The sequence below is a fragment of the Lepidochelys kempii genome, chromosome 10 (assembly GCF_965140265.1).
Source record: "Lepidochelys kempii isolate rLepKem1 chromosome 10, rLepKem1.hap2, whole genome shotgun sequence".
In the NCBI taxonomy this organism is placed as follows: Eukaryota; Metazoa; Chordata; order Testudines; family Cheloniidae; genus Lepidochelys; species Lepidochelys kempii.
The window spans coordinates 76,600,260-76,612,897 of record NC_133265.1 but is presented as its reverse complement, the minus strand read 5'-3'; the positions used below and the strand labels follow the sequence as shown (position 1 = coordinate 76,612,897).

At 40.7% G+C, this 12,638-nt stretch overlaps 1 protein-coding gene across 2 annotated transcripts in view; it reads right to left on the bottom strand.

Annotated features, from left to right (window-relative positions):
* Window positions 1-3,565: 3,565 nt before the first annotated feature.
* The window catches only part of LRRC28 (leucine rich repeat containing 28), an 89,042-nt gene continuing 79,969 nt past the window's right edge, over window positions 3,566-12,638 (bottom strand). For both annotated transcript variants that reach the window (XM_073304279.1, XM_073304280.1), the window contains exon 10: window positions 3,566-11,289. In XM_073304279.1, the coding sequence (XP_073160380.1) occupies window positions 11,217-11,289 (73 nt within the window). In that variant the 3' untranslated portion in view covers window positions 3,566-11,216. The remainder of the gene's footprint in view (window positions 11,290-12,638) is intronic.

The window sequence follows — 12,638 nt, the reverse complement described above, 5'->3', positions numbered from 1 at the left end:
GAGAGTAGGAGTGGGGTGGCAGAATACAAATCAGGTGGCCTATTTGGGTCTTTACTGTGGCCTTAAACTGTCTGAAGGACACAGTCCTCGATCATTTTAACTCATTAAGCTGCTTATGCCTTTCCTTACATTTCAAGATGGCATTAAGCTATAAAGAGCTTAGTAATACATCTCCAGGAAGCTCTCCTATGTGCTTACACCATACACGGCACATATGCTGTGCTGGTTGAGTGCATTTCCTTCCTCCATCAACAAGCAGACCTGAATGTGAAATCCCACAGGCAGCAGAAGCTAGCCTTCCTGCAGGAGACTACAGCGCTTCACCTGATACTGTCACACGGGGGCAGGCCAGCAGAGAAGGAGACTGGTGTGAAGGAAGCCCAATGCCTCTATGGACTGCAGCAGGCTGCTCCATGACAGACAGCTCAAAATGAAACCGCTCAGTTTGAAGTGACATTTCAATTAGAAATGACGGGGGGTTTTCACTGCCACGTTCCCATGTCGACGTTTTCCAGAACTTTTCGCTCTGTGAAAAAGTTCAGCATTTCAACTGTTTGACTAGATACAAACATCCAAATACTGGAATTTCCCTGAATGAAGGTTCCATTTTCATGGAAGCTCTAGGCAGGATGCTCGGATTGAGACACTTACTTTAAATAATCAAGATGAAAGGTAAAAGTAGCCCAAAGCTACAGTGTCCCAGTGCTGCTGTCTGAATTAACATTGCCTGTGACAGTGTTTCATTTGCATTCTCCCTGCTGTTGCTTCTCTCAGTACAAGGAGATATAGATTCTGTAGCACAGTAAGATGTGCATAGGTTAATAAGTGGTAAATGACACCCACTGCTTGTTCAAATAGCATCTCATGGTAATAGCTAGAAAGAATTAGAGAACCAATACTTCTGATCTGATCTTTGCACCTTGGACCCATCTCTGCCAAGAAAAGCAGCAACCTGGAGCACAGCAGCTGTTTAAGAGCCACCAACATTGCAGTAGAGGAAGGGCCGTTGGTTCATCATGGACTTGGAAGACGACTGCCAGCTCATGCAGGAGCAACCTCATTTCCTAAAGTATCTGCACTGTCTTTGGGGAGGTGGGGTTTCTGATTCCTGGCACTTATGTGACTGGCACCAGTACATACCTGTCCCCTACTGTGAATAAGTTTGGAGGGAAGTTTGATTGTGCCTCTAACCAGATTTCTCACAAGTCCTATAATGTAACACAGTGCTCAGAGTCACTGCAATATATTGCACTGAATCTACTCCCGAGCAGTTGCCTCTCTAATGCAGGAGTGCCTCTTAGCAACTATTTAAGTGGTGCACTGCTGTTTATCTTAAAAACAGGTTTCAGAGTAGCAGCCATGTTAGTCTGTATCCGCAAAAAGAAAAGGAGGACTGGTGGCACCTTAGAGACTAACAAATGTATTATTTATTATTAAATGTGTTAGTCTCTAAGGTGCCATAAGTCCTCCTTTTCTTTTATCTTAAAAACAGCTGCTCAGATACAAAGGCCTGTTAAAGTCAGAAAGTCAGGATCTGGGGCCAAACTTCTCCAAACTTTGAGATTTGTTTGAACCTGGCCCCTACTTCAAATGACTGAACACACAGAAGTTCTCATAACTAGAGAGAGCACGTGCAAAGTGAATAGCATGAACAAGTCCCTTGCATTTTGTGTTCTGATACTTCCTGGGTGTTATGGAAAGGGCAGTTTGCTGGGATTCTTAATGCCAAACAGCTAACAGATAGCATGAGGATGGCTCATATAGAGCAATGAAAAAAAAAGCTCCTTCTTGGACAGCTCATAGAGGTACCTGAGAATGAAAGTGTTGAGTTTGACAAGATGCATCTTTTATCACCGTCAGGCTAACCTAAAAACAGGAAATACTGTGCCCATCTTATTGGGAAGGGAGTTTACCCTACACTAACCAAGAGATATTGGGCATGTATGCAAAAAAAAACCTGCGTGGGTGTGATGGGGTATATACCTCCTCAGAGAGGACAAATGCCTTAAAGTGACCTGAAGCCACTGCACCTTCTGGGCTGCACCTGGAGGGGTGTTAGTCATAAATGGTGGTCAGCCCAGCTAGGAAAGGGCTGGGTCCTTCATGAAGGAAGAAGCAAAGAGCTGCCAGAGGAAGGGCCATAGAGCAGAGGCAGGTGAGAGACAAATGGGAGTTTTCTTTTTTGGACTGAGGAAAGCCTGTGAGATAGAATGCAGAGCTGGAAACATGACTGGAGACAAGGGGCGACCAGTGTCTGCAGCCCATTTGAAATCCTGGTATATGGAGAGTGTGACAGCCCCTCGGAAGTGGGAAGTGGAACTTGGATTGGTGTTCGGATGGTTTGAAGCTGGGGTGAACTGCCTGCAAAGAAGGCAGTGACCAGCTAAGCCCAGCTGGGCTGAAGATTCAGTTGTTTTGCTGTGTCCGGTTGGACTTGAAAGGACTTGGAGGCCCTGTGAAGAGTTAGATTCGCACCTGGCTTGGCCACAGGGCCAGATCACATCAACAGTGGAAACAGGCCAAAGATGGTACAGGGAAAACTGAAGCACAGTTGTTGCAACTCCATATCTAGTCACCAGGGGGCAAGTTATGGGATTTGCCACAGTGGGATTTAATTATGCACATTTGTTTTTAGATGATGAACTTCAATCTGGTTCCATTTACAGATTCTGTAAGGAAATAGGTGAACTTACAGTACTTCCATAAATCTAGCCAGAAAAAGTTAGCAAAATATTGGATTTTGCATTGCAAGAAAGTGGTCTATATTTTTTCAAGAGAGCAGTCATATAACTTGAAAAAATATTGATGTATGTAACCTGACAAAGTCCACTGAAATGGCAGTGAAACATTTTCAATACTCTGCCCATAATCCAGTGTATGGTGTTTGTGGCTTTGTTTTCTTTTTTTAAGCTAAAAGGAAATAGTACTTCTCTGTAAACAGAGCCAGAATATTGAGGCGAATGGAAATGAGGGACAAAACATGACATTGAAGGGATCTCCACAGAACCAGGCACTACAAAAGCAGTACTGCAACACGTGACTATATCTGTGTGGCGGTGAAGAGGAACACTATAAAAGAATGACATGAAATTGTCAAGTATGCAGCAGGCAGACCAGTTTATCTGAAATAAGAACCAGCTCAAACACTCACTCAAACTGAACCTTCAAAGGCAAAAAAGACTGTTTCTTAATAGATCATGGGACCAGCCGGATTTTATTCCCAGATCTGCCATTGACCTGCTGAGTAACCTTGACCCAGGCACTTAGGACTGGCTTTTAAAAGGTCTTTAGGCACCTATCTCTGCATATAGGTGCCTAGTAGGATTTTCAAATCACCCCGGTGCCTAACTTCCACTTCATCCCACCTGTAAAATGGATACTATCAATGGGTTATGAGGCTTAATTGTGAACAGCTGGGCCTGGCCTTTGGGCTCACAAGACAATCACGTGGCAGGGTTCAGCTATGGAATTCATGTCCCTACTTGGTCCAACAAGGCCCTAATTGGCTGACATTACTTGCACTTTGCACAATCTATCTGTGACAGCATCCAGGTTATTTGCACCTCTGCCCCCTCTGTGGTTTGTCCAAGAGCATCCTTTTAGGACTCTGGCCTCCCATCATTACCTCTCTACATCCCTCTCCTTCCAGATTGGGGATTTAGACCTGCAATCTCCCTGCAATTCACTGTAACTGTCCCACCAGGTCTGACCATAGTCCAGCACCAGCCGTTCGGCTCTCTCCCAGGGGCTGCACCAGCATTTACCAGCAACAAACCATCTTTCACAAAGCACAGTACATTTATTTTAGAACAAAAGCATTACACAGGAAATATAGCATAAAACAGCCTTCACGTTTGCCATGCTTACCAAGTGTCTTCCATCTTCCAGGTGGAGACCCTGACAGAACCAGTCCTTCACACCCTTCCAGCAGGGTTTTGCCCTCCTGCTTAATCTCATCAGTTTTCAGATCAAAATGAGGGATGCTAAGTCAGTTCAGGCTGACCCTGTATACCAAACCCCCATCCTTCATCTTCTGCGCCACTTCAACCTTGTGTGACCCAGTCTACCCTGCTTCTCCCCCACGGGTGGTACTTCTCTCTATTTATCTATCCCAGGATTTGCAGTAATTATGCCCCTATTGATTTTAGTGGCTGGAGAAGATAACACTCCTCCCCTCCCCCAAATACCATCCCTACCTCACAAAGATACACATAACACTGATAGATAGAAATTTATGAATAATCTCTGTGCCTGTAGCATCCAGCACATCGCAGTAGAATAGCCTTTTGACATTTCCGCGCTTCTGGTCTCACATCTGTCACATTATCTATTCAGCCATTCCTTGGTTTTTCAAAAGGTGCTGATCACCTGTAACTTCCATTGACTTCTACAGATTTTTGTGAATGCTCCGTGCATCTGAAAATCAAGGGTGGCTTGAGTTTCTGTTGTGGTTTGAGGAAGCTATTTTTAGACAATGTACTTTTTAAAAAATGACACTTTCTTAGATAGCTGCATCTTACAAATATGGAGTGTGTGTGTGTCCCTGTTAACCATATAGTATTGCATTTAAGATATGCACTTAAATATGTCTGTGAGTCAAGCTCCCCCTTCATTAGTTCAAGCATCACTCTTACGGAACGTTCTGCCTTTTGCTCAAACTGACATATTAAATCACATTGGGGGAATGCATCAAAAGGGTCATTTTGCTGAAAGTTCGAATATGACATTTGCTAGAATATTTTTTCTATCTTCTGTCCAAGATGTTTCACCTTTTGATCTGCCCACAACCCTCTCCACATGCTCTGTATGGGAGGCCCTTAGCAGCAGCCATTCACAAGTCAGATGGATAGGCAGCCAGCCATGATTGCAGCAAGAGTCTGTCAATATTGACATTCCTCATTACCGTGCAAAATAGCGTCAGAGTGCTTGAGATGGTGCCAGTCCCCTACAGCTACCTAGGAGGCACCCCTGGGAAGTCAATCACTTTGCTGGTGTACGGAGACCACGGAATTCCTTTTAGTTGGTGACTCACGCAATGTCTTCCAAAAGCTCAGGTCTGTGGCTAGGTGGGAGATGTCTGCACCAAGCAGCAGCTGCCCGATGAGCCTGTTTCAAGGCTTCACTTTTAGATATTCAATGCTTTAAGTAACAGCACCTGTCCGACTCGGTGGGTGGCTTGCTGCGGTCTCCCTTGTCGTGGCAGTTGAGAGTGACAGAACTGACACAGTTGACCATTCCCAGGAAGCATCATGAGAAGATGAACAGGTCTCATGCAGAGGGAAGAGACAGAACTCCATACAATACAAAAGGGATTCACTGAGGCTGGGGGATAAACACTGTGGTTGTCCATGACACTCTCACTCCCAGAATCACTACACAGGGTCCCCCTAACTACTGACAAACACAACAGTCATTCTATAGCCAGTGCCTCTCCAGGTGAGGGCCTGAGACTCTCCGCACAGCACAGGCTAGCTCGTTCAGCCACAATATACATGTTGTTTCAACTTAAAATTTCTATTTATGCCAAGTGTTTTTCATTGCAAGGATCAGGGATATTTGGTTCTTTCATTTTGTTCCGTTCCAATTTATCTGGGACACGTCCCTTGGCAAATTATGGTTTTAAGGGTTTTTGTTGATTTGTTAAGGGACTCAGAGACCATCAGGCTTTGGGCACACTACGCCATAAATGTACCTACACTGCAGGGCTGCAGTGAGAAACAGATAGTTATCCTTCTAAATCTCTAAATCAAACTTATTACCCAGTAAACATTAATATAATTTGAGTGGATCACACCGTAGTCCCTCTAAGACATTGGTTAAAAATAATTTAAGAGTAAGTAGTCACCTCCACTATGTATGTTTCATTTTCACAACAAATGTGCTACTATTGACATGATACATAGTGCAATAACTCAGTCAATATTCAACTTTAATAACTTCATGAAAGATTTGGAGGCAGCTTCACATATAGAAACAAAACTCTGGACAGCAAAGAGTCAAGTAACTGGAATTATAGATGCTTAACATCCGCTTGTTCTTCAGCACCCTCATTCTTATTCAGTGGCAAGGAAAGCTGCTGCACGTTGTTTGGAAAGCAATATGATCCAGAAGAAATATATCCATGGCCAGGCTGTGATGACCCATAATGAAGACCTATGAAAAGTTACTTTTCTTCAGCTAACTTGTAAAACATTTCAAATTAGCATCTTATTGCATGGACTTAATTTTGGCACTGGAACTGAAGATGTGATTATATGACAGAAACCATGTTATCTGCTGAGTCAACAGATTAACTGAAAAGGTGTTTCTGACTTATTAAAAATATTTTTCAAGTTTTTTTTCCCCATAAGCCTGGGGGTTGGAAACTTTTTAGCTGATCACTATGCAAACGAACTAGAGTATAATTATTTTCACACTCCGTTCTAATACAACAGTTACAGCAACAGCAGTTTAGTCAGTTTTAGTAAACTGTAATACTATCAAAAATATAATTTATTGACCAACATGTACAATAAATTGCACCACTGACTTTAAACATCTAGCAAAACTCATTTTCCCACAAGTTGACATTTGGTTAAGACAGTGCAGAAGCTATACATTATACTTTAAAAACGTACATGGAACAAGCTCAGCTGTTGTCCAAACTTGAGTAGTAGTTTGAGACTCAACAGAAGATGAGTACAAGTGCAGTGGAAAAAAATGGAAGCTTCACAGGAACCTTGCCATTTCCTTCCAAAAAACCTTTGAACTCACGGGTTTGTAATACAAAGTAGTAAACGTCCTGGGTTCAAGTTACTCAGCAGTTTCAAACAAATCAATTATAACCTTATATTTTGCAATGCCTTGAGTAGGGATATCCTTTATCAGTATTAAGATGAGGAAAGAGGAAGATATAAGCCCTAACTCTCACAAGCAATATAATGATGAGTAAAACAGTCTTCTCTCTCTAGTCAATTAAGCTTGATATAGCTCCCACTGACATCAGGGGAAAGGTTCCTATTCACTTCAACGGGATCTAGATCAAGTCTTTTGCTGCAATTATTTATCATGTCATTTTGTTTCCTATACAACTACATACAACTATCAAACCAACCGATACTGAAGTGCCAGTAAAATCTGAACATACTGCTACTACAGTGGGGAAAAAAAATCACAAGTTTTCCTCTACCCCTCTGTAATACTAGACAACGAGATTCAGCAGCATTAGATATGCAAGATCTGAAGCCAGCTTGGTACAAAAGAACAGGTCTTCTCTGTTAAGGCCTGATATTCCTCACACTGAAGTTAGTGGAAATTTTGCCATTAAATTCAATGAGATCAGTATCAGACTCATAGTAAGTCGTATTCAATACTTGCTTGATATTCGTATTTATTCCTTTTTCCTCCATAAAGGAGATTTATTTACATTCTGATCATCTATGGCAGAGATGATCAGGAATGCAGGGCCCAGCGTAAAGGGTTGCAAGCACACACATCATCCAGTACAAAACTGCCCAAATGGTGAAGGCATACTGTACTGCAAAGAAGTAACTGGAATGCTTTATTAAAAGCAATGGATCCCCCACTAGCTCAGTGATTGGACAAAGAACTGGCTTTACGAAAAGACCAGCAGCCAGCATCTGCAGGCTTGCAAGGTTAACCGTGGCACTTCATGTGAGCTAAGCTAGGTGTGATCTTTGTTTATATTCTGATACTCCCCATGTTAACTTCATGTATTCTACATTTCACATCAGAAATGACCACTTTTAAAGTAGTATTAGCTGAACAAATATTCTTCCACGCTTTTTTGAATGTATTCACATATTTGACTAGTCATCCTGACAGACAAAAAACCCACAGAAAAGGGAAAATACTACAAAATACAACGAAGCAAAAATGATTTTGTTCCTTGAATGACGAGATGAGGTCTTATTTTTATTTTAAGACACCATTCACACATCCTTAGAAACAATAATAAAGGAATTATATTGGGGACAACTACTGACAGAGCCAGGTTGTGTAAAGATCAAGGGGTGGGTAACCTCCGCACAACCCAATCTAGACTGGGAACACCATGCAATTGAAGCTGAGCTAGAAAACCCATGGCATTTGAGAGAGATCCCACAGAAGTGGGAATTTCTATTGTAAAATTGGTGGCCCATTATCCAACCAGCAATATAACTGTGCCCTCTGAGTTTGCATCGTTTGTTCTTCACATTGGCCAGTTTGAAACAACACTGAAGACAGACACCAAACTCAGAAAAAAATTGGACAAAGCACGGATGTTAAATTATTTTAAACTATGGACTCACTACCCAAATGTAGCTAAATGTAAAAAGAGGCTATATCAGTAGTGATCAGATAAACATGAACGTAAGCTATTTTTCCAGTCCATAATTGTGACTTTCTTCCAGTATTACTAATAAAAGGAAAAAAACTTATACTGTCACATTTTGGCTACACAAAATAAATACATTTTATTCACTGAAGACTGGAATCCTTGTAGTATCACTTTATAAAATGTTAGGTGAAGCTTCAGCTTCTTATGGAGTATGCTTGTATTATGCTGGACTGCACTTGCTAACAATAAAGAGACTGATGAACTGAATAAAACACTTTGTAATTCACACCTTTCAGTAAGTTATGGAAACAATAATAAGCTCTATCATGTGATCCACACTAAACCAGAACAATGCTATCTTTTAGCTAACCTTTCCTATAGTTGATTTTTGCTTAAAATAAAAAAGTACTTCCAAGTCTACGTGCTTTTAACATTGAGAAAACAAAAATCAACCAGTCAACTCAATATAAAATCTGCAGTATAAATGAAAATGTAAGAAATGAAAATCAATCATTTCTTTTCCTGATCTATTAAAGCATGGAACCAGTAATAATAATTTCCAATTCCACAGTGGTTGTACCGTCAAAACATTTGTCAGTGTTGTCTTTCAGTCCACTAGTACTTTAGGGAAAGCAAGTGCCTGGGAATCAGTTGTTCTGAATTTCGAATGAGCATGTCGCATGCATTCCCTTACACAAAGGAATTTTTTTTATGCCTGTGTTGATACATTTTAGATCTATTTTAAAGCTATATAATACCTGACACACCATTGTGTGGCAAATTAAATAGTGCAATATGTCAACATATATACAGTGCCAGCCATTAAACACAGAAATCTGTGCTACTCTTCTGAATTTTCACACTATGATTTTCTGACTTAAGGATACTCTGAACTTGGCAACTTACAACTCAAACTTGTATTGTCCTACAGAATGGAAAACAAGCTCAACACCCACTTGGCTGTCTTTGTACTGATCCCCAATGACTGAGACAATATGTTTGAAATCCTAGAATTGGGATTTACAAGACAAACTAATGAAAGGACAGAGGAGACGAAATCCAACAGCATAGAGGATGTTTGGACATGGGCTCATTTCCCACTGGAACATGGATCTGTCAAAAGGGCTTTATTATAGAAAGTTCCATTTTTCAGGGACTGCGGGTGATATTTGCATTCCTTAAAGCATAAATCTTCCAATTTGTGGCAGCTACTTCAACTCCATAAAACCAGCCCAAGAGAACCCATGCACCTTGTTATAAGTAATGGGTACAACCTACCTACGAATCCTGCCCTCAAAAATTGCCCTTCTAGTGATGTTTGAAATACTTAGGACGCTCCATTCATTTGAACAGTACACAGTAAACCCACAGCAGAAACAGATGCTTGTTTTGGCAACAGTGCAGCATTTTAAAACGCCACTCTTTCCAGGTATATATTTTCCTCACCACTGCGTATATTAATACGTTACCAAGTAAGTCAGTCTCTTTATCTTGCCATTTTTATATCATCAAATTGTTCCATTCAGATCTATTTCAGCATGTAACTACTTATAACGAAGAACATTGTGTTAAGTCCCCAAGTAAGTTATAGTTAAAAACTAAACTAATCATGAACAGAATGTATTAATAAAAATATATTGCAGAACAGACCCAAATGACCACCTTTTGTACTGTTTTAGTTTAAAATTAAAAATATAAATCACAGACATTTTGGGCCTACTTCTGCCCTTTGTACTGTAGTTGTAAAGAAAATATTCCAACAACAAATGACCCCCCACCAAGATAGTAATAATTAGGGTTTTGAGTTACACTTGCCACAAACATGCTAAAAAGCATGTTACAGACCTTTTGTAAATATATTTGCGTATGCGTGTATGTTTTTCTAATACTCCTCTGATGTTAAGATGCTTGACAAGCTGGTTTGGAAATCAGTCAAACCTTGAACTCAGAGATACAGGGGCCAGCTCTCAGCAACATTACAGGACTCATTGTTCACCTCTCAGACTACTCCAGGATTTTTGTCAGCAGACAGAAAATAAATATGGATAAATATGTATGTATCCCGCAGATTTTTTCATGCAAGATGAGAGCTATTTCAAAAATAAATCAGTGTTACAAACAAAGATACTGATCTCCTAGGACCTGTGGGAGCAGCTCCATGCAGGCCTTCACATCAAAAGCAGGCCGAGTTCTCCCTATTAACCCCCAATCCTCCAGCAGAGGCTGTGTCCTGCAGTGATGTCTGGAAGGAAGGTACTGCTTCTAGTAGGTGGATTTGAACAACTCAGTCAGATGCAAAGGCTCAATCTACTGCCATAAGAGCTCTTTGATGGGGAAACTATTGAGGGGAGTGGGGGCAGGGAAGAGAAAATGGCACACAAATGTAACTGGGATCCTTAAATGGCTGCCGTCCTTGCGTGCCTGTATACCCCGAATCCTGCTGGTAGTGGGAGAAAATTACAAGTAACAAGAGAAAACTGGGCTGCCATACTGGAGATAGATGGACACAATTTAAAAAACCTAACACTGGTCAAGAACTAAAACACCTTTAAATGACACAAAGTATCAACCTAAGTAGCTCCACATGTGAAAAACATGAACAAAAAATACTTGAGACTGAGCCCCTTGAATTAGTTTGATTTATATGTTGTCTTAGAAGAGAGCAAAAGTGTTAATACTTGTAAAAGCTTGATCATTACATTTCCAAAAAGTTTTCGCAGCTCACTCAAAATGACAGGGCAGGATTTACGTGCCCCTTAGCGTTTCTGGCTGAGCATTTCTGCTATTTTGGAGTATGCACACATGTACACAAACATACAGTATTCCAGTACCAACGAGATACTCAGTCTAATGTAGCTTTAAGCTGGTAACACTCCTGAGTAGCTTTAAGTGTTTATCAACTCAGTAGGTCAAAAGTCTGCAGACACTGGGTGGAGCAGCAGTATGCCACAAAACTAACAGATCTCCGCCTGGAAAAAAAAGAGAGGATAGAAAAAACAGTTGTCAGTTCAGGATTAAAGTAACTGGCCGCCTTTCACAACAGACAATTTTGTGGACTGTAAAAATAAAGGATAAGCCCTGGTCAATTTTCTAAACAGAAGATTTTTAATTTTGGTTTGTGAAAACAGCAAGAGGTTTTTCTTTCTGCATAGTGTTTTGCTGAGTGTTACTGCCAGTAGGTTTAATGGCTAAGGGGGAAATATCTGGAGAACCCTTTGATTCAGTTTCTCTCATATGTTTAAATTACTGCTTGGAAGCATGAAATAACTGAATTCTGACAGCTAACAGTCGGTTTGAGTGAGTCAACAAGAAACCAAAAAGAAAAAAGTGGAGATCAGAACTCCAAAGGGGATGATCAATGGGCTTTGCTGTTGTATTGGGCTAAGTGCCATACACTTTAAAAATCCACATAAAGGGGCAATTTCACTTCCTTCAACTGAAACTCTCCCCCCCATAACTTCACTAATGACCTGGCCTCTTGCTTAGGTAACAGTGAAGTCTGATTTTTAATCCACAAAACCAAGACTCACACTTTGCCCATAAAGAAAAGGAGTACTTGTGGCACCTTAGAGACTAACCAATTTATTTGAGCATAAGCTTTCGTGAGCTCCAGCTCACTTCATCAGATGCAACATGTTATTTGCCCATGTTATTGTAGGGAAACAGAATTACACAGCCCCTTACACTTGGAAAGCCCAGTCCACGTTTTCTCAGCAGTCTCTTCCCCAACCCCCCAATACATTTTATGGTAGAGGCAAATAAACGTTAGTCTTCCCAACAGAGGAAAATGATACAGACAACCCAAACAAAAATTGTGGAACTAAGGTGATATGCTAAACTGTTCAAACACCCAGCTTCTCCACCCTATGGTTCTATTTGTACATGGACATGGTAAGCTCTTTAGGATAAGGATCCTGTCTTCCTCTCTCTCTCTAAAGTACCTAACCACAGTATTGGCATTACATAAATAATAGTATTACCATGCCAAGCATGTGTACTGCAAAGATAAGAATACCAGACCATCCTTAAGTCTCAATGTCTGTGGATTTGCATCACACTTCTACAGGAGCTGAAAGTTACGTGATTGGATATTCTATGACAATCCATTCTGAACCCAGGAAGGTGATGGGTGTTCATGCTAAGTGCATATGCTAAAATACTTGGAGATTTTAGCTAAAAAGTGAAAAATGGGCAGTAATGTATATTTTAAATGAAACAGGTATTTTAGAGTCTCAGCATGGCAACATAAGGGATTAGTACACTGAATCATAGCAAAACTTAATTTGGTGGAAAAATATGGTATTGTTTTTAACATTTG